Genomic DNA, 23,190 nt, shown 5'->3' with positions numbered 1-23,190 from the left:
ATATTGTGATAATTGTAGTAAATTGTATTTTGTCTAGTAGTATTTTTATTTTTATGTGCAGTGATTGGTGCAGTAATTACTTTATCAACACCATTTGTGATTGTCGATGTGCATGAATCATTTTGGATTCGTATTCCCTAGATTTATTTTGTGCGTTTCGTATTTGGCACCGTTTCAACCTTTGTTAAAAGCCTTTAGATTGAACTACCTCTCACAGTCATATGGTACAGCTCACATTAATGAGGGTCCAAAATCAAACCTGGTGCTTTGGAAAATCTTTCAGTTCTTGTACTTGGGAAGTGATGACCTGTCCTGCAGAATCAAAAGCTTTGCTAAAATACATTTCTAAATTATATTTTTATAAATTCTTAAATATCAATGTTGTTTTAGAAAACTGGACAGTCCTCAAAGGATTTTAGAAATCATTCACACATTTAAATACTGTAATTTTTACTACCGGGTTATTTGTATCAATTGATTGTTTTTTGATTGTATATTTATAATATGGATATGGTTATAGAAATAAATAATATAAAAATAAACATATCTTGCTGTTTGTTTTTATTATTGTGTATCAACTTGTTATGGTTCACACCACATATAAATTAAAGAAAAACCTCAAGTCAGCACAAATGTTCTTCATTCTTACCCTGTACTGTACAGAAGAAAATGACTGATACATTAAACTAGTAATTTTGAGAAAAACCTATTGGATTGTATTATGCATAAAATATTTAGGTAAATTCCATACGGCTGTGTGAGTGTCCTACACCCTGCTCTTTTATAATTTAGTTTTTGTTTCTTTTTTGTTTGCAGTAGACCGATGACTAAGGAGCTCAGTAGTACCACTAAGTAAACAGAAAGTGGCCGAAACTAGAAGAAGATGATGTTGATGACGCTGTATTGTCTAGTTTGACAGTGAAATTCTGGTAAAAGACAAACTTGAGAGTGACATTTACCAAAACACTGAGAAAACACATGCAAAGCCCAGAAAGAATTATGATCTGCAGCGTGCCTCATGACATTTAGTTTATGGCATTGTCGGTTCCACTCTGGCAGCCTCATCCCCCCTGGCTAAGGTGTAGCCTCTTTACATTCGTTCACTGCCAAAAGACTGTTTTTTTTTTTATTTTTTTTGAGAAGCTTGTCCAAACACATAATTTGTTTTATTCTCAAACAACAGCCAACAGTTGCTTGTCTTTTCAGCAAATGCCCCAAGACAACACATTTGAATGACAAACCCCTAGCGGCCATAGAAATAATGACAGGAGCACATGAGGATGTTAGGTATCATGGCAAAGTCCTCAGAGCGACACAACAAAAAGCTGTTTACTTCCCACAACAAGCAGTTACATTAACTCAAAAAGGATGGAAACAAACAATGACTGGAGTACCTAATATAAATCAGCTGCCCCGACTGCTCCATTGTCATTTTGCATGTTGTAAAAACTATGTCATTTCACACAATGACACATCTGAAGGAGGAAACAGCTGCAACTATAGTTGGTGAACTGTGTGACTGAACACAGTGCCATGTGAGTACTGTGATTCTACTTTTATTATTGTACACACACAAAAAATATGCAAGTGCATGTGGCCTTAACCTCACTACGTTAAGGGCCTTGAGTTAATGTTTGATTTGGCGCTGTAGTGTGAATAACATGAATTGAACTGAATCTAATTATATCTTAAGCGCTCGCTCCTTCCTGTCCCTAAGGCTAAGATGTGTTTAGGTACATTCTTCCCATGTCAGAAACCTGTTCGGAAACCTGTCTGTCAGCGTGACAATACATCAGCAGTTTGAACCCCTGCATTGCCATTTTAATGATGGTGTGGATTTGCCGAGCGTTTAAACACAGGCCCCCTTTCCCTCATCACTGTTGTGTGCACAGATTAGCTTAAACACACTAAAATAATTGTTACTTATTAGTTTTGATAAATATTTGCTTAGCTTCGACATGTCCATCTTGTTTACCCTGGATAGCAGCACTTACTCTCAACAAATTAAATAAATGTGTTTTTGGACATTTACACTTTCAACTGCAAAATTATTATAGAGCATGTTTGTACCTTAAGATGATTTGATGAATTATCTTTCCATTTCAATATGACAGTATTAGTCAGTTTGTAGTCAGATAGGATGATAATGGTAAAATAAAGCTGACTCATAACTTCTCTATACTCAGTGAAGCAGTTTGAATGACAAAGCACAAATGCTCAGCCAACAGAAAACTTAACTTATACAACTAATTGTTGTGATCAGGCGCAAAGGCTGTGAGTGAATTATCCTCAAGAAAGACATGTATGAACTAAAGATGAGGAAAGATGAAAAATGACTGAAAGTACTTCTACAACTCTGCACCATGAAGTAGTAAGTGGCTATATAATGGATTATATAATTTGAATACTTCAAATTCCAATCAGCAGAACTGTATGCAATGCAGTAATTTTCCAGCAGGTCTGCACAGTTTGTGGCTGCTACAGTCGGATTTCTCTCTCTGGTCTCATTCACACTCTCTGCTGGGGGGTGGTGGTGGTGGGGGGGGGGGGGGGGGGGCTGCGCTGGCTGCACAGTAGCCCCGCCTGCTTTGGCAAGTGTTAGTAGGCAGTGGCAGCAGCAGTGGTAGCAGGGCCCTCCCTCTGTCTCTGCAGATAAATATTCGCAGCCTGCCTATCCCAGGCATGGACGACGGTTGCACTCAGACATGGCACTGCGACATTACACCCTCGACTTTAACCTCTCTACAGCAGGTAAGACGAGGGGCTCAGCCCCAGTGGCTGCACCGGGGCTGCATGCTAGCTAGCTGTGTAGCCTGCTAACATCAACCTGCTAGTCTGTCACTGCCCTTCAAAACACTAACGATGTATTGATTTGAATGCGACATGGCTGACAATGGCACGTAGATATGTCCATTTGACACGCCGGGGGGCTAAAGCGTAAAGTTGTTGTGGGTAAAGTGTTGAATGTTACATCATTGAACTGGTTGTGGGATGTTAAACATTAACTTAGCGTCTGTCGTTCTCGGCTCTGCACAGCGACTCCGTACCGTTCTTGCTAACAATGCAAAAGCACATTGAATTCACCGCTGTCGCATAGGAAGTGGCGCACTTTCAGCCATTTTTGTAGTTTTTTTTTAAATGGATGAAAGTGTATGGACAGTAAATGTCTGATGCTCAGACTGTTACTGAGCTTTTACAGCTTAATTAGACCAGTGTAAACAGAGCTATCTCACAAAAGCCCTCACAGAAAGTGTAAACACTGAACAGCTGAAATACAGGAGTTTACTTTACTTTTCATTCATCGAAGATCAGCTTTGATAAACACTGTATTAGTAATTATATTTAAATAACATAAAGTGGATGTGAACTGTTGCAACTCTTCACCTTGCATTTCATGACCTGCAGCATCTCACATGGGAATTGCCTTGGACCATTGTGATCTCCGCTTTATTTTTAACGAATTCAAATGTATATATGTTTGCAGATGACACAACAATTACGGCAATAGCTATAAATGAGTGGATGGTCGTTTACCAACAACCACACAATTACAATTCAATGCAGTAACAAATGTACAACTTGAAATGTAATTGATATCAGCGTTTTACTATATTTGTGAACATGTTTTGCTGTATTGTTGGACAGTGATTGTGCTGCATTTAGCTGTGCTGTGTTAATGGAGTATGTAAATAAGCATTTACTACTAAGTAAGGTGTGTGCGTTTATTAAGAGGGAGTCAGACGTGAGTCCAGTTAACTGCTGGATAATTTTATCTACAATAATGTGTCATGAGTGACGGATGTGGCCGGAGGCATCTTAATGATCTTTGACCTCTATAATATAGATTTTGAGTGAAGGTCTTGCCATTGTCGCAGTTCTTGTCAACACTGTATATCAAACACCCGGAGGGGGTTGACAAATGGAGTCAACAATAACCTAAATTACATTTGGTGTGGTCAAAGGTTTAGGGTCAAGGTCACTATGAATATGTGAATTCTTGTGTATCTTGAGATTTGCATGTGTTATGCTGTTCCTAATATTCGCCACTGATACACAGGATATATAACAGGCAGATTAGTGTTATTTTATTCATTATTCTATTCACTGTCTTTTTACAGTTGACTCTGCTTCGACAGTTCCCGACCTACTGTCCATATTCCATGAGCAGGAAATGACAGAGACTGTCCATGAAACAAACGGGCATGGATACCTTGCTACTTTTGTAGGCAAAAATGGCCGGTAAGAGCAACATTTTTTGGCTGCCCCGTGAGTTTTTTCACATTTAAAGGCTTTTGTGTTTTCTTTTGCCTGTGTGTCAGATGTGGGAATCTCCAGAAATATTACAGTTACATTTCAATCCTTCCACATGCAGTGCCCCTGAACATTTATAAGTCACAGTTCAATTTGAACCAAATTGTTAGATGTTAATTTGCTATGTTTTGCCTCTTGTTTTCCATGTAGTGTCTCTGCCTTGTCTTTATAGTTGTTTTTGTGTCTTCACTCAAGCAGCCCCATATCGCTAGAACTTCATATTTCACAGTTTTCACTGTGGTAGTGTTGGCCAGCTCTACAGCAAACCTTATTAAAAACAAGTTTTTTTGTGGTTTAATCTGACATATGACTCACTAATATTCTTCCCTTGTCTTTTCAAGTTAAATCTTGCAGGTGATCAGTGACTTTTATCAGTTAGGATGTCATTAGAAAAGCTGCAGTTTTTTTAATTTTTTAAACAATTAGCAGAATTAAATCACGTTTGTTGCATTGAGGTCGTACATTTGGGTCTGTATTTTCAGTTCAGTGTAAAATGTTTGTATTCAGTTATATACAAAATCAAATAAACTACATGGCAGCTAAAAACAGTAATAATAGGATGATCCAAATCTGAAGTACTGAACATTTCAATTGTATTCTACAGGGGTGTAGATAGAGTATTTAGTCGTATTAGGGTGAAAATAAGGCCACACTGCTTGTCAGCAGAAAGATGTATTATGCTGCAGTAGTGGTGCAGTGGATGCTGCTGCTGATTCTTTGCTCTGTTAAAATTGTTATCACTCTTTGCACCAATCTACTATCTGTTGAGAAATGTATAATTTTTCAGTCAGTGTATTACTTTGTGTCTATCTCTTTATCTGCACCACTTAATTTTGCAGATTTGTGATTCTGCGTGTGCACTCTCATGGGTTGGTCACCATTGATCTGCAGTGTTATGAAGAGGACAACATTTCACAACTAGACAATGTAGGTGATTTAAGAAATAAATAAAAAAAAAAAAAAACACAATACATGATCTAACATGACATGACATCAACACCAAAACACTCTTGAAGTTTCACAGTGCAGCATGTCACATGTTGTTGCTAAGTGGAATCCTTCCAAATAATGCAACTTACTCATAAAAACTTGTTTTACAACTTGTTGGCTTTACATTAAAGTAGCACACAAGCATATGCAGAATTCCTGGAGACAGAAAAATCTGTTTCAAACCATGTTACGAGGACAGTTTACTGTAGCTTCTTAAAGTGCTTCAGGGTATGTGACCAGTACATATCACCACTGTTGCCTAGAAATGTTCTCAACTTACACTTCCAAACAAACACTTTCCCATTGACAGTGAATTGGACAGTTGTCCTTAACTACAACTGTTAAATACACACAGATAACAGTGAAACAATATGTCTGGTGCACTGTGCACTGCAGTGTAGTTTGGCTTTAGAGTACTGTCTGTGTAGCATTATAAAGATCTATCTTAACAATTATTGTTGTACTTTGAAGCTTTTGTGGTATTTTCAGATTCTGTTGTTTCTCTACAGCTTTTAAATGCACTGGAAACAAAGCTAAAAGCTCTCTTGAATGGCAATATTACAAGAATTAAAAGGTAAGTATCTGCTCATGTTGTAGGTGATTTTCAGCTTGTGTGTTGCAGTTGTATTGGATAATTAATTGTCTACCTTTCTCTCTCAAGACTCCCAGCGCTTATAAGAGGAGCAAAAGTTGACCGATACTGGCCGACAGCTGACGGCAGACTGATTGAGTATGACATTGACGGGGTGGTGTATGAAGAAGACTCTGCATACCAAAATATAAAAATATTGCACTCACAGCAGTTTGGAAATATTCTAGTACTCAATGGAGATGTTAGTAAGTGTGTACAGCACTACAGTACATCACATGTTTGATATTTTCAGATACAAGATGAATCAAGTGATAATAAGTAGAAGAAAATAAATGAATTTTGTTTTTGTCAATTGCTTTAGTGTGTACGTTATTAATTTACCTTTCAGACTTGGCAGAGAGTGACTTGGCCTACACCCAAGCTATCATGGGCAGTGGAAAAGAGGATTATGCTGGAAAAGAGGTGCTGATATTAGGAGGTGGTGATGGAGGCATCCTTGCTGAGGTGGTCAAACAAAAGCCAAAGATGATCACCATGGTGGAAATATCCTTTATAGTTTCTAATATATCAAGCATTTTTCGTTCTTATATTGAGACTGTGTTGTTTGTTTTGCTAAGACAATACAGTTTTTCTGACACACCTTTTTTTTGCTAATATGGTTAATTGTACATTAACACGTGACTGATGATTCCATAACCACGTTTGTACATTGACCAGAAGGTGATAGATGGATGCAAAATGCACATGAGAAAAACTTGTGGCGACATCCTTGACAACCTGAAGGGAGACTGTTACCAAGTGAGTACTGAATAAATATTCACTGAGCATAACATTGGTGGTGAATAACTGATTTAATGAAAGAGAATATAAACTGGCTCTTTGAACTTATGAGCACTGTTAAAATGAAAGCAAAGGTATACAAAATAATAATAATAATAATAACAAAGGCTCTCGAGAAACAGTAGAAATAATTTACTAATGAAATGTAGGGTTTATCAATAATACTGTATATAGTGCACATAAAAGCTGAAATTAAACCAGAGAGGACAAGAAAGGTAGTAACAGATTTATCTGACTAAAATCTTGCAGTTGCAATGTTAAAATACAATTAACAATATTTTTTAAAACACAACAGAGGATATTGGATTGTATGCCTTTTTGGCAGAAGCACTTACTTAAAGTTGAGAATATACATGACTTTTACTTGTCAAGCCAGTACTCAGCATGGTGACTCCATTTTTCTACTCATGTCATCGCTGAGTAATTAAACTGTTGACAGATATTGATTAGTTCTCCTGCCACTCCAGAGCAAGCAAATGTAGCCCGATAGCAGATTTACAGCCGTTTCCATTCTGAGACTGTGCGTCTTGACTGTTCATGTACAGATGAATGTGCACATTTATGTTCTGCCCATATTTTTTAAACAAAAGAATTTTAAGACGAAAGTTAAGTGGATTGTCCTTGTCTCACAGATACTAGTTGAGGACTGTGTCCCTGTGCTGAAGAAGTATGTCAAGGAAGGAAGGATGTTTGATTACATAATTAATGACCTCACTGCAGTCCCAATATCCACGGAGCCGGAAGAAGGTTTCTCTATTTTATACGTGTGTGTGTGTGTGTGTTTGTGTGTGTGTTTGTGTTTGTGTGTGTGTTGTGTGTGTGTGTGTGGGTGTGTGTGTGTGTGTGTGTGTGTGTGTGTGTGTGTGTGTGTGTGTGTGTGTGTGTGCGTGCGCGGTGATGCATAAATATGATGCATGCAGAGATGTTGTTCAACTGATACCTATACCTGTTTCTAGACTCAACGTGGGAGTTCCTGCGTCTCATCTTAGATCTGTCAATAAAAGTCCTGCACCCCAGTGGGAAATATTTCACGCAGGTGAGTCGTATTGGTCACTGCCAACTCTTAATACAGGAATTTTTATATTAGTAAACTTAATGTATTTCCTCAATAGGCTTAAACTGAGTGACAACAACAAAACAGACAAAGACATAGCTTTTCTGGATCTCTATTATATTTACATTTAGTCATTTAGTAGACGCTAGATTTATGTTGAAGCTGGATATTTGCAAGGAGGGAAGAAACCACTTGACAACAAATGATGGAAGGAACGAAATGGATCAAATTGTCCGGAATAGTTTTTTAATAGAAATTGGCTTTCTATTTTTTTATGGCTCAACACTTTCGTGTAAACCTTTTTTATGTGTGAATCTGTAATGGTAGAAAAAAAATCATTAGGTGCAGTAAGTGTGTTGTGACATTTTCTTTTTCATACTGATCATCAGGGTAACAGCGTGAATCTGTCTGAGGCACTGACTCTGTATGAAGAACAACTGGGAAAGCTCTCGTGTCCTGTGGACTTTTCCAAAGAGGTGGTGTGTGTGCCCTCTTACTTGGAGCTGTATCCTTTCATCAGTTAAAAGGTTTTTCAGACATTAACGTTGCAATGCAGGCGGGAAAACAATAACAGTGACTTAATTAATTTACAAAAATGTGTTTTCACTAGGGGTGGGGCGACGCATTGACCTAATCGACGTAATGCATCACATCTAGGAAGTAAGATGGCTGTGTGCAGTGAGAGCATGGAGACCAGGGAAGAGCAAGTGGGGGAAAAAAAGAAATTAGCCATGATCATTTGAAGTATGGGAGTATTTTAAGCAGAGACAGACTTATCACAGCAGTACCACCGACATAATAAACACCAGCGCGAGAGCTGTTGCCCAGCTGTTGTCTTGACAAATTCCCCCCGGATGCTTTTGCTTCAAATGCTTGATCATGGCGGTGGTACTGCCATGATAAGCCGGTCTCTGCTTAAAATGAATACTCCCATACTTCAGATGATTGCGGTCGATATTTTACTGCTCGCTCTTCACTGGACTCCATGATCTCACTACACACAGCCATCTTACTTCCTACACAAAATCCTTACAAAAATAAGATCCAAGTGACTCTGGAAATAAGCTTTGAGATAATTTTTGCATTCCATACATTATTGAATGTGGTCAAAGCCCCAGAGAACATTATTGCATGCTGTCATATTTTGTTGTCTGCACTCCTTAATTAAACTGGATCAGATGGGTTTTCTACACCATTTGGAAGAAGTAAAGACCTCCAGCTCTCTTTGCTTGAATCCTCAGCAGCTGGAATGTGAACTCTCCACCTGTTTCTGCTGTAGCCTTAAAGATGTGTTTGGACTGAGGGTGACATGAAAATCAGAGGCAACACAAACCTCCTGTAGTGTAGTGTAAGTAAAGTCAGTCCTACAGTGTGATTATAAGTCTGACTCGTTGATACTTAAGACAGTCCTACTCGAGTCTATTCCTGTTATTAGCGAGCAGCAGATGACTGACTTCAGCTAACATTTGTACTGTAATTACTGGACTGCTTAACACTCCAGCAGTTGAGTTCATGTGAACAAATGAAGACGGAAATTCACTTTGCTTTCAGTGTGAATACATCTTAACGGGCACAGTGACAGTTTAATGCCCTCTCTGTTAACCTCATTATTCTATTATCTCCCTTCTATTTGTTCTGCTTTTAGTTGTGTTTTTCTATTGTTTGCCACAACTTTATAGTTGTTTTTTGTGTGCGTTGATTGACTGATTGGGAATGTCCATTTTGATTTAAAGGAACTGTTCGATGTTTAAACACTGATTTGATACACCAGTGATGGTGTATCTCATCTTACAGCAAGACTGTATTTCCTTGTTTTCCTTAGATTTTTTTTTGTTACTTTATTCTTGAGTTATGAACTCAAATTGCAGGCTAAGCCAATGTGTAGGCTCAGCCCAACAGAAGAAAAATGGTTTTGTTACTGACAAATGTGATTTGATTCTTTCAGGTTGTATCAGGACAGTGTAATCATGCCCAGTGACACTGACTGCAGTCCAAATGTTTTAAAAGGGAAACTATTCCACCAATTTAATAGCACCTCTAGTCTTGTGCTGTTTTTTATGTCATGTTTTTTAGCACCTTGGTTTCTCTATATATATTTTTATCTTTTTTTTTTTTTTTTTTTTTTTTTTTTTTTTAAAGACCGTTTTCGGGCATGTAAAGGACAGTGAATGTAGCTTGCATATACAGTGCGCAGCACGTTTGCGTGTGATCAACCGTGTGGGACTCAGTTACATTTATTTATTCAATATAAGTTCACCAAATGCTGTTCTGTCCCACTAGGCATCATTTTTGTGACCATCTACATTAAAAGTGTTCTGGAGAGAAAATGCCTTTACTGTTTGTTTGTTTTTTTTTTTTATCCTCTAGTAAAATAAATGAATAATTATCAAAGCATGTAAATATAAATGTTAAGCAAGATAAATAATATTGATAGACAGATATAGTATGAGATATTTCCAAGTGTTTGCACAGTTGTTTAGTCACATTTTGTTTAGTTATTTTCCAAGAAAACTAACAATTTAATAGTTCCAGATTCTAAATGTGAGAGTTTTAGAGATTTGTCTTATATCCATCTATTAGCAGCTGGTTAGTGTAGTGGTAGGATCGCTACACAAATTGCTTCCCCTCCATGTGGGAGACTGGGGTTCGAAAGCCCAGCTGTGGCCTACCTCCACTACAGGTCCTTAGGCAAAACCTCCTTACCCTTACTCTGCCTTGGCCTCTTACATAGAGCCTCTCTTTTAATTGTCTTTGGATAAAAGTAAATGTAAATATCCTATTGTAGTTAAATTAATTTTATAAACTCAGTTATGGCAACTAGAAATATAGTTGTAAGAATAATGTGCAGCACATGAGAATTTAAAGATGTTAGAATTAGTTTTAATTAACCATGTCACGGCAGCTCTCCTGTGTGAAGGCTACAATAACTAAACACTGTCTGTTGGCCTGTGAAAGCAACAAACAGTAATACATACCAGTGGAAATCACTGGTTTAATTTTGTGAAGAGTGTTTTTTGTGACCATATGGTCGTCATGTGAGCTTTTATATCTAAAGATTAAATAGTAACTACAGCTGTTAAATAAACACAGTAGAGTAAAAAGGATCTTTTGCAGCTGAAATGTAGTGGAACAGAAGTATTAGTAGCAGAACTTCCAAATTCTTTGTACAAACAAATAAATAAGTCTTACTGCTCTATAAAAGAGCTTTCTATACATGTTTTTCAGCCATTTTTGGATCAGGAAGCTCGTTGGTTTCTGTACTGGCTGTTGATTTCATTGAGGATCACATCCGCAGTGGTATCTTCATCTGCTGTGATGACTCTGTCTTCAAATGGACTACCTGTAACACAGTGGCACTGTTGTTATTTCTAGAGGATCAAATTGGTGATAATCTGTAAAAGCTACTGTAAAATAATATATCAATACGATAGTATTGCAGTTCACTGAGTGCCTTGTTCACAGTTTTAAGCCAGTGAATGCTCATAACACATCAAGCCCAACAACTGTCAAAGCATGGTAAGAATAGATCGAAAACTTTGTTAAAACTAAAATGAAGTTTATATATCAGGGGTTGTATTTACAAATAGCTTCTTACTGCTTCACTGAACTTAAACTACTTTACTATGCTAATCTAATGCAATGACATTAAATTAACTTTGTCACAGTGTAAGAGCAGAGTAATAGTTACTGGTAGTAACTGATCACTGACACAAGGTTGTGACACTAGTACTAGCATCAACTGTTTGGACTAAGGAAACTCGATTCTAAATATTTATTTTTTTAACTTTGACTCTCATGTCACAAAAAATATCCTCACTTACTAATGCCACTGATCTGCTCTGATGAGTCACTGACGAGGAAAGAAGTGGAGCTGGATGAGCTATTAAACTGGGAGGACTTAGGAGCTTTTAGTTTGTCCGTTAATGACTTCTTCGTAGTCTTCTGCGTTGCAGTGCGACTCCAATCTGTTTAAAGACAGAGGTGAGGTTAGATGTGACAGCATTAATTGATGTAATTATTACTCCTAGTTGTGTCTATACTTGAATCTGGGAAAAGTAATATAACAAGTAAATGATTCTAGTCAGACTGGGAGACCAGAGCTGAATGATTTAAAGTATTTAAAGTGAACATCTCACCTGAGTTGTCTGCGACCCTCATTTTGCCGCAGCACAGGTACGCCCTCCACTGCCTCTTCACATTTTCCTTCACCGCACAGTAGAACACAAATATAAAGAAGCCTACAAAACAGAAAAGAGTATTTTTTTATCATGGGGAATCACTCATCAGTTTGGATATGGATACAGCACATACAGGTACAAGGGTGGGTTATAACAGTAAAGTGACTTTTCTGTCCCTGTGTAGTTGTAGTTGTTGTGAGTCTTTTTTGTGTCCTTGTGTGAATGTTGTTTTCGCTCTGTTGTAGTATTTATTCATTTATTGCTGCTCACTTTGTGTCTGGTTTTGATTGGCTCCGTCTCTTTGTGGTAGGTTTCAGTCAGTTTGCATCTGTCATGGCATTTTGCTTTGTGTGTTTTTGTAGTTATTTTATGTCAATGTAAGCTCATTTTGCATTTTTGTTTTGGACTTGTTTGAGTCATTTTTGCCTCGCTCTGTGGCTGTTTGATTGACTTTACAAAAAGAAATGTTAACCATCACTTTAAACAGAGACACTCATGACCGCTTGGGCACACCCAAGTGTTAAATCACTCAAATATTCCTCTTACTGCTTAGTTCTGTTGTAGTCTGATGCACTATTACATGAACTCCCTGCACCAATTGAATCAACTCACCTTGCAAGGAGTTAAAGATGGCGAAGAGGTACATGAATGGCAGGTTGACGGGCCCCCACGCAAAAAAGGCAAAGCCCCAAGTGAGGCCTAGGAGAACTGTTATCCCCACCACACTGCGCACATTATGCAGTGTGCTGCGATACTGCGCATTGTGAGGGTTCTGCCTCTTTATTCGACACAGCTGGACCAACACCACAATGAACATGACGAAGTTGAAGAGAAAAATGATGCAGAAATAAGCCACCACTGCCACATAGAAGGCAATGTCGTTTTTCAGCCAGCAGCTATGGAAACGAACAAGGATGGAAGAAAATGATCAGTTTTGTGCTGGTTTCATTTCGAGACTTATTTGTTTGCACAATAATATACATGTAACTGGAGATAAAGTGTCTGATAGAGGACTCACAAATCATCACTTTGACCATCAGTAAATTTTCCATAGGAGACAAGACCATAGTTATTCTTGTCAATGGCAATGACAATGATGACTATGATCATCGGGATGCCCCAGCCAGCCAGTGAGAACTTCAGCATGTAGTGTGACATGTGATTATTGAAGACTTTCACTATGGCATTGTACATGTGAACAGCCTCGAGTCCCATCCAGGTGAAAGAAACAAGCAGGAAGTAGTGAAGGAACCAGGCAGTGGAGATGCAGAGGCCAATGGTGTCTGTGTAGAGGGCCAACCAAGCATCTACCAGGAAGACCAAGTTCAGTAGCAGCAGGGCAGTGCACAGCTGGATCAGGATTTTTGATGGGATGTCCTTACGCAGCTTCCTGCAGAGTTCAAATGGATTAAACACTATGAACATTTTGTTTGTTCTTAATAATGCATTGTACCTGATCAATAGTACAGTAGCAAATAGAAATGTGTGTTACGTCCATGGTAATTATTGATCTCATGGCTCTAAATACTCACTCAAAGGCCAGGTAGGTGAGGAGGGTGACAGACAGGAAGATGGCAGAAAGGCCACAGCCAATGTATGTGATAAAGGTAAGAATGGTGGACTGGAGTGGACTAATTACAGACTGTCTGGAGAGATCCTGCAAGAAAAAAAAAACTTACAGCTGAGTGGACATGTACTTAAAACGAGAATATGAATTATTATCTCTCCAAACATAATAAATTGAAGAAAATGATGTAACATTTTTTACCAGCAGGATGGCAAAACTGGTCAAATGATTGCAGCCACAAATTGTCTCATTGTCTGTGCTATTTTGGACAACACAACCATTTGGATTCCAACCGCCTGATTGGTCTGCCAGTAGAAAACACAGATGAATCCTATATTCATATTTCTTCATAATAATGTAATCATTGAAGACATTGTGACATAAAACTTACTATTTAATGTAAAGTCCCAGAAAACACATGTAGCCACAAAATTAGCCTGTAGTTCAGCAAAACACAAGAGGGCTTAAAAATCAGCGATCAACGATTTATAATTGTACACCAAACGTTTTGTTGTCTTTGAAAAGGGCTTACTGGAATGGGCTCTGTATTCCTCAGTTGAATTACAACATTGTCCTTAAGTCCTGTGATTGACAGGTTGGCCACACTTGCTCCCAGGATGCCGCTATTAAGTTTGCGTGTCCCCAAAGATTTATCCTGCATAAATCATTTAAATACAACCCAGGAAAAACACATGATGCAAAGATAGAAACATAACTTAAAATGTAGTGTAATCTGTTTCCACTATTCAGGGTTTAAAATGTTATACACAGATAATAAGAGTAACATAAGAGATGCCGTTAGCTCATGATACTGCACATCATGCTTTGAATGCGACGTTAGTTTAATGTATAGACCTGGAAAACCGTGCTCTTCTGGTAGAAATTAAACTGCACTCTGGAGGCCAGCCGCTGTTGCTCGGAGGTTAGGTTCTGTGTGAGAGAGGAGGGCAGAGTGATGGAGCCCTGAGGGATGGAGGAGTCTGTTGTCACACTCCTTCTCAGCCTGGGATTCCCGCTCACCTGCAACACGCATGTCATTGTCAGGGAGACACAGGTGAAACAAGTTGTGTACATTTCATAATTATCAATAATTAATTTCACTTTTTATTTAAGGTAGCTGACATCAATGTGTCAGAATCTGTGCTGTAATAGTTCAATTCATTTTTTATTCAAATAACATCCAAAATAAAAAATGTTTGACCTGTGGGATGGCAGCCAATCACAGCGGCTCACATCTCTTTGTTGTTTTTGTGAATGCTGTGTTTGTTGTCTTTTGACTAACATTGTGTGGCTTTTATAAGGAGACTGGAAGCCATGGATCTTGACTGACCGTCAGCATCGACTTTGTGGACTGTGTTGTTACCATGCATTGTTTACACATGGCAACAGCCTTTAGCATCAGCTATTAGACCTGCAAAACACAGGCCAGCTCCCAGGAGAGAAACCATAAATCCACCAGGAGCCGAGCAGGTGGAGGTGCAGAGCTGGACTGAATTGCAGAGAAGCAAAGCTAATAATCACATGTCCCACTACATGCTGAACAAAGCAAAGCTGAGCAGCAACCGGAATTAAGTGCGCCACACGTGAATAGTCTGTTTAATTTTAGGACTTGTGAGAATCTGAAAATCTCAGTAAGCTATGTCAAAATATTGATAATGCAAAAAGTGTTTCTGTTGAAAAAAGTGAGGAACATCTGTGAATGTGAATTATTGTGTGGCTGTGTCATACCTGGACATTACTGGGGTTTGAGATTGAAAATAGTGTTTCCTGGAAGTTACTGCCATCTACTGGTTTGACAGCCAAAGCCACAGACGGGGACAAGAGGGTCTGTGCTGCATTTCCAAGGACCAGCTTCTGTCCCACTGTATCAACAATCCCAATGATTCTAATGAAACAGAAATCAATCGGTTTAACAAACAAACAAATCGAATTATTTAGTACATAGTGTGTAAGAGAATATCAAATCAATGAATCTGTAACCTGTTAGATGAGTGGGCTAGTGTCTCAGGAGAAGCACTCAGAAGGTTGCTGACAATGTGGATGGAGGTGTTTCCCAGTGCCGTGCTGACGTTAGGGGCTGACAAAAGACTTTCCAGTTGAGAAACCAGTTGATCCACCTGACTGGAGTTGAGTTTGGACATGTCGCTGGTCAGGTCAAGCAGTGCATTGGCTTGACTCTCAGCTGCAGTCAACAAAATTTAAAGAAGATACTGTAATGGTGTCTGTAATTATGCAAATGCACAAAACACAAAGCTGGAAGTGATAACAGACCTGTTGTTGTGTTCTGACCAGATCCAGTTGTGCTAGTAGTGGTGGTGGTCTTCAGGGTGCTAGCTGTTGTATTTGCTGCAGACGATGTTCCATTCATAGATGAGGTGGTGGTGTTTGGTTGTATGGTTGTAACATTTAGACTGGGTGTAGTAGTCAGCATGAAATCACAGTGCTCTTCCAGCTGCACAACCAATGTTTGTCCATTCTGACTGTGAGAAAAAAAAGGTACCAACAAGGTGTTAAATTCAAACCATCACGATCACTGAGTTTGTAAAGGTTTAGTAGAGCTAGTGCAGAAGATGGTAAGAAGATTATACAAACCAGGTGAGGTTGTTAGACGTTTGTATTTCCATACAAAAATTAGCAGGCTTTAGTTTAACCCAGGTGAATTGGGCGGCCGGTAAATTGCTCACATTTGAGTTTCCACAAATTGCTGTGTAGGATTTAAGATGAAACACAAATGAGACTGAGGTATTTTGTTATTTGTATGAACTGCTGAGCTGTGTTTATGACACACACCTGCTCTAGTGACTAATCCATCATAACTGATACGAGCTTCAGACTGAAATGCGGCCCTCACACCTGACGCCACTAGACAGGTAGGAACCTCTTTGGCAAAGTGCAAAATCCCACTGCAGTTTTGCTGACTAGATTTCAACAAAAAAACAAAAGTACACAGATTTCAGTCACTTCTCAGCACATAAAAAGGTTGTCTTGTGTGAAAATACAAACTGACTCACTTTTGGACTTTGTTTCCACATGTTATACTGGCTTCCTGCACAAATATCAAACTTTCAGTCAGACAAAACTGAAACTCAAATGTTGCCGTTACACATTAAAACATGCTTTACTGTATGTACAAAATGAAAAAAAAAAAAACAACAACACGTGTAATGCATTCATCCCATAAAAGCACTATTTTATTCTCTACTTTGATTCAAATCAAATAGGAGCATTGGTTGATTTTAAATAAAATAAAATTTTGACCTTGTATTCAGATGAAATGACAGACCATGGACATGAAGCACTGCAAAAGAGCATAATAAATATTGTTATTTACTTTTAATTTGATAAAATTACTTTGTATAAACTTTAATTTCTATATGGTTTATGAATAAAAACTCACTTTGACCCTTTGCAGTTTTGTGATTGTGTTACCTTCATTAAAATAAAGAATCAATTAGAGAAAGTATAGTTTAATGCAACAAGAATCCATTAATGCAAAATGGAAAATACGAAACAAATATTCCCACAGGCACATTTACATTTTTAACTTACCAGGGATATCAACTGGGGATCAGGATTTTGTATTGAAATTTGAAAAGTGTAGTATGCATCTAAAAAAATAAAGAAGAAGAAATTAACACAACAAACCGATGTATCTGTTTAGACGAAGCTTTTGCTAGTTCATACCACACCAACCAGTGTTACTGCAGTAAGCAGAGCAGTTGCAGGCGTTGTTTGTGTTGTTCCCTACAACAGACACCAAATCACAGCAAGTTAGTCAAATGTCAGTGATATTATAGGTTAATGTACTGTGTAGTGATAAAAGTCTAAATTGTGTCCATTTGCCCTTGTGGAAGTTGTGCTGAAACACATCAACATGTGGTAAAATCTGCTGGGTTGACTACTTCCTTTACTCTCTGTGGTTCTTAGGATGTGTTAAAGAGACATGTTCAGAGCTCACCTGGACCACAGGTACTTGTGTTGGTTTGACCTGCCACATACGCAGCATCAGACTTTTCACTGTTGAAACACAACCTCACTTGATATGTGATATAACGTGTATCCTATCTATATCTATAATCAAAGTAGTGCTATAAACCTTACAGTATTTATCCTTAAGATCAACCAGTGACATATATCATGCTGTTGTGTTTGTTTGCTATAGGAAAGTTAAATAGGGATAAAAAACACTGACATACTGTAAACACCAAGTGACTTACCATGAGTTATTGGCTGAACCTATGTAAGTGCAACTGTTTTCCTCTTGTGAAATGCTGGTGCATGTATTTTGTGGTGGATCTGTTTAATGATACATTAAAGTATTGGGTTATTTTTTTAAATATATACATTTCATTTATTCACATTCACATATTTATTTCACGAGAGATCAAGGAAGAAGCATATATAGCTGTTAAGATCATAGATGACACACAGTCAGCACCAAAACAAGCATCCACAAACAACACTAAATAAATAATACATCACATAATAAAAAAGCTAAAAAGAGAAATTAACAAATATCTATCATTGAATATAGATTTGTATTGTATCACTTCTTGTAAATCTAACATTTCAAAGAGAGAGGACATACTGTATGACGAGGTTTGGGAGCTTTACATTTAAAGAGGTTAGTCGTTCTTGTCAACAAAGAAGTTCACATAACAGTAGTTTAAATGACTGAAGACTATCAATCTTGATTCTAATGTGTGAAATGTTGAATGTTAATCTAAAATAATGGTCTACTGTCAAGTAACCAAATACATTTTATTATAGCAGTTGGCAAAACCAACAGAAGGTAGAAAGGCAACTGATTAAAGGTCTGGGCTAAGTGGGAACAAATAATGGGTCTTATGATGAAGACACAGATCTAGTATTGTGCCACCATGAGCACCCTCATGTGGACAGCTGGGAAAATGACCTACGGATATGCTTCAACACAGAAAACATCCAGAGAGGGGATGATAGTTAAACACTTTGACAATGAAAGATGTGATTCTGTCTTCTTTTTCAGTAGTGTCATGATATATTTAGAGGAATTATCATGACACAGCAGTGATGTGGTTATTTAATTTAGCCTTTTCAATTTTGGTGGTGCAGATGTTTCTTAGTTGCACTGGGATACTACTGGATCCAGGTCCTGGATCAAAGACACCACCTGGACCAGATTTGGACTTTCATGTGGACTTCACTATGATTGCACTGTAGGAACACTGATAGATTACTATAATTTTCAACATTTCAGCACTCACCTCTATTTACTTTGTTTCCCACCACGTGAATATCAGAGGAGGGATCATTGGCTGCACAGAGAGTACTCAGGATACAACATGCAGGTACTGTCTGAGTCAGCTCCAGTGTCACTGAACAACCAGTATTTCTGTACATTACAAGTACATTATCAGTGTTAACAACAAATAGGCTCTTCGCAAATATCTCAGTCACTTGGAAATAGTTCATTTCACTTACTTTATTGAAGGGTTTGTGGTGCATGAAATATCAATATTCTGTTAAAAGGAAAAAACAGCTGCATTGACATGTTTTGTGTATTTAGGTAACACATGTACATTTAAATGTCAACTTACTTTAAATAGGCCAGTTGTTGTATCATTATTGATCCCACTGAGAAATAATTTGAATGTTTAAAAATGTTTCTCTTATAGATGTAAATAAAATGTAATTAACAAGCAATAAAACTCACTTCTTCTCATTAGAAACGTCACGTCTTTTTCTCTTCCCTGAACTTGCTGCATTTGTGTTCCTTCTTGTGTTTGTCATGCCAGGTGCTTGTCTAGTTGTGCTGCTGCTTTGTAATGTCGTTGGGGTTTTAACTGTAAATGCACTGTTGGTTTTTGGTGTTGTTGTGGTTGTAGCTGTAAATGCATCGCTGGTTTTTGGTGTTGTTGTGGTTGTAGCTGTAAATGCATCACTGGTTTTTGGTGTTGTTGTGGTTATAGGTGTAGTTGCATTGCTGATTTTTGATGTTGTTGGGGTTGTAACTCTAGTTGTTATGTTACTTTCTAATGTTGTTGTAGCTGTAGTTGTGTTGTTGCTTTCTAATGTTGTTGTAGCTGTAGTTGTGTTGTTGCTTTCTAACGTTGTTGTAGCTGTAGTTGTGTTGTTGCTTTCTAACGTTGTTGTAGCTGTAGTTGTGTTGTTGCTTTCTAATGTTGTGGTAGCTGTAGTTGTGTTGTTGCTTTCTAATGTTGTTGTAGCTGTAGTTGTGTTGTTGCTTTCTAACGTTGTTGTAGCTGTAGTTGTGTTGTTGCTTTCTAATGTTGTAGCTGTAGTTGTGTTATTGCTTTCTAATGTTGTTGTAGCTGTAGTTGTGTTGTTGCTTTCTAATGTTGTTGTAGCTGTAGTTGTGTTGTTGCTTTCTAACGTTGTTGTAGCTGTAGTTATGTTGTTGCTTTCTAACGTTGTTGTAGCTGTAGTTGTGTTGTTGCTTAACATTATTGATGTTGTAGCTGTAGTTGTTTGTGTAATGTTTGGTGTGGCAGTTGTTGTTTTATAGTTTGGAGACACGCAGCCGTCCAGCATAGTTTGAAAAACATTGACAAGCTGAAAACACAAAGAACAGAATAATCAGTACAGTGAATTTTAATTCAAGGGGGGCAAAGGTTTAATTGTCACTTTTTGATGACCAGTTTCCCTACGTACCCAGGCTTTAATTTCGGATTCATTCTTTTCTCCAGTGACATCCACCGTGACACTAAGAATGTATCGTACTACAGAGAGAAAGACAGAACATAGTTGTAGAGACAGACTTTTAAAAAAGTGAAACATAGATTTGCTCTTCATAAGGTGGTAATCTACACAACATTACCCACATCCACATACTAGAACCATGTCTTGGTAGAAGCACTAAGAAATAGTTAATCAATCTGGAACTGCCGGTCCTAAAAATAGTCTCACACTCTAATATTTTGTTGGACCGCCTTTAGCTTTGATTGCAGCACATATTCACTGTGGCATTATTTCAATAAGCTTCTGCAATGTCACAACTTTTATTCCCTTCCAGAGTTGCATTCAGTTTTTGCAAAGATCTCGTATAATTTTCACATCTCAAAGATTCTCGATGGGTTAAGGTCTGGACTCTGTGGTGGCCAATCCAGTTTGGGTTAAATAACTTGTTGGCAGCTGAAACATGATCATCCATGCAGTAATTATCTGATGGGAGGCTCTTACCTATTCGCTTAGTCAAATCCAGGTGGTGATTTTTTTAGATGGGTAGTGTATTTGCTTTGTGTTTTGAATTTACATAAGAAGATTCATTACACCCTCATTTCTGTATGAGATAAATATTATTCCACTGCAACCATTATGGCTTAGCCTTAAAATGAACTTAAAGTGTGATGTGAAAGAGGATGATATGGACAATTGGCCTTTTCTGATATTTACTGATATGTCAGGACGTGAGATGATTGTGTCAGGTTCTGCATTTTTACCTGAGGCCTGTGCAGTTGTTAGAGAGGAGATAGAAACAGCTGAGGTCTGATCACAGGACGCTTTACCTGAGAGAAACCATCATCATTATTCTGCACAGATAAAACAGCACTGAGGCTTTAACTTTACAACTTCAGAGGTGCTTTCTGTGACCCACATGGTCAACACTGGCCATCATAACAATGACTTTAAGTTTTGTTAGATTCAGTGTAAAGATTTGTTAATCGTGTTTTTTGATCCCACGTGTGGTTAACTAATGTGTTTTTGGGACATTTTAAAACTACAAGATGCAACTTTTAGGTCCCATTTTAATAGTGAGCAGCTTTAAGAGAGACACTCTTAAGAAGTGAACAGCACAGAACAACCTATACATATTTAAAAAAGCAATTCTGAAATATAGGACCTATTTGGACCTATTTGGACCTATTTGGACCTCCATACTTTCACAATTATACTTTGACAAAAAAATAAATAAAAATTTGAGGAACTTGTGCTGCCTGTGCTTTTACACCATATTTTCCACTTTCATTTTGTTTAACTCAGACACAAAGAGCAATCTGACAAGAATAACAGGCTACAGTATATATTTAGAAGGACGTTTTGTCTGTGTGTGTGTTTCATCACTGAATGCCTGGGATGTCAGACAAGTCAGATGACGCAGTCGACAGTTCAGATAAGGTGATAAGTTGACAAACAACACTGCTCTATGGTGTGAAAACTTTTTTTAAAACTTGATGTGGAACCTTACCTGCCAGTAGGACAACCAGCAGTATCAGCGAAAACAGCTGTCTGACATGTAATCCTGGATTTTTCACCCTGTGTTATGACAAATAAAATGAATTAAACCATCTTTTAAAACGTGTCATTTCTGGTGGGGCGACTGGAACATTCAACGCTTTTTGTTGTTCAACCACGGAACAAAAGAGTGAGTCATACAAATTAAGAACACTACTTCCTATCACACCCAAGCTAATGAAAGCTCTTACTGTAATTATTAGGTCTTTAAGTGTTTGACTTTGGTTTTGATCTTTCTGTCAGTTAATCATATCTTGTTATGTCCTGAACAAATGAATAATGTCAGCTCAAACACTTCAGACACACCTCTGAGTCCAATCAGAGTACAACATCACATAACAAACACATTAGTACATTACTGCAGCCATGTACTACTCTGTACTACTCACTACATAGACTAGTACTTATTGTACTGTATAGACATGTGCATTCCAATGAACAAATGTTCAGTGATTGTTTGGGCAGCTCTTATGAAACCATGTTACAGATTTGAATTTAAAACTCCCAAATGTTGCTACTAACTTTTTTTATAAATCTATATAATAAATCTATAATATATATATAGTAACAAACAAACAGCAGATGAATGAGTGATCTGATTCGACATGTGGAAATGTGAACTAAATCAGTTATACTTGAAAACCAAAAGATAATTAGCTTTGACAAAAAGGAAAACAAGTTAAGAATTAAAAGAAAAGATATTTTAAAGGTATCAACGCAGATCTAGCTGTAAATTCCTAGATGTGCTGTGATGCACCACCGCAACACCACCACCCAACTTTACCTTACAGAGGGGGCAAACATGTGCCAACACGAAGATCCAGCAGAGCAAATGAAGAGAGCTTTCATGACTTTATCCTCATTTTCACGAAACATAACTTCAAACAGGCAAAATCCAAACTAACATTAAGTGTGCACTTCCATCTCAACACAAACCGGACTGTTTCTGTTGGCAGGCTTCTGAAAAACTTGTGACTTTTTCAATGCAAGATCAATAGCTAACATGTGCGGCACGCCTCTGAAACATCAGCCCGAACATGTGACGTCACGTACATCAACTTCACCTCACCTGTCTCACTTGACAAATGTGAACCCGCTGAACAGGAAATAATCAGATTTTAAAGCAGATCAGAAAAGCCCTACTGTGCTTCACTAACATCTTAAAAAAGCACCGTAGATACCATCAGTGTCATATTGTTGAGGACATGGAAGGATCTTTTTTATGGTTTTTATTTCATTTGGCTGTATAGGTGTACCTCAGGGCGTGTCCAAACCCTGTCAATAATAGACAGGACAGTAAACAAGAGTTTCCAGGGCAACAATACATAAGAGACCTGGCAATGTTTACCATTGTGTCAGAAGATGTCAAGCACGAATAGTGATTCATTGTGACATTTTGCACACCTGCGTTTCATGAGTTTGG

At 37.9% G+C, this 23,190-nt stretch overlaps 2 protein-coding genes across 2 annotated transcripts; one reads left to right on the top strand and one right to left on the bottom strand.

Annotated features, from left to right (window-relative positions):
- Positions 1-2,593: 2,593 nt before the first annotated feature.
- On the top strand, positions 2,594-9,891 carry sms (spermine synthase). Its single transcript, XM_026371597.1, has 11 exons — positions 2,594-2,751; positions 4,119-4,239; positions 5,151-5,238; positions 5,811-5,875; positions 5,963-6,138; positions 6,282-6,436; positions 6,602-6,691; positions 7,366-7,480; positions 7,690-7,769; positions 8,177-8,292; positions 8,966-9,891. The coding sequence occupies exons 1-11, from the start codon at positions 2,706-2,708 to the stop codon at positions 8,994-8,996; spliced, it is 1,083 nt and encodes a 360-aa protein (XP_026227382.1). The 5' UTR covers positions 2,594-2,705; the 3' UTR covers positions 8,997-9,891.
- Positions 9,892-10,645: 754 nt separating this feature from the next.
- Positions 10,646-22,759, bottom strand: LOC113169854 (serine-rich adhesin for platelets). The gene is made up of 30 exons (XM_026371596.1): positions 22,552-22,759; positions 21,721-21,788; positions 20,975-21,040; positions 20,187-20,254; positions 19,228-20,087; positions 19,112-19,148; positions 18,996-19,033; positions 18,779-18,906; positions 17,750-17,828; positions 17,491-17,549; positions 17,226-17,276; positions 17,082-17,140; positions 16,930-16,961; positions 16,791-16,830; positions 16,544-16,578; positions 16,323-16,450; positions 16,125-16,236; positions 15,804-16,012; positions 15,513-15,714; positions 15,261-15,417; positions 14,388-14,552; positions 14,065-14,187; positions 13,924-13,969; positions 13,734-13,837; positions 13,498-13,622; positions 12,984-13,355; positions 12,578-12,861; positions 11,924-12,025; positions 11,609-11,752; positions 10,646-11,127 (listed from the first exon to the last, which is right to left on the bottom strand). The coding sequence occupies exons 1-30, from the start codon at positions 22,641-22,643 to the stop codon at positions 11,024-11,026; spliced, it is 4,089 nt and encodes a 1,362-aa protein (XP_026227381.1). The 5' UTR covers positions 22,644-22,759; the 3' UTR covers positions 10,646-11,023.
- Between the last annotated feature and the right edge of the window lie 431 nt (positions 22,760-23,190).

This window comes from Anabas testudineus, chromosome 14, assembly GCF_900324465.2.
Source record: "Anabas testudineus chromosome 14, fAnaTes1.2, whole genome shotgun sequence".
Lineage (NCBI taxonomy): Eukaryota > Metazoa > Chordata > Actinopteri > Anabantiformes > Anabantidae > Anabas > Anabas testudineus.
This window is presented reverse-complemented; position numbering and strand designations above follow the sequence as displayed.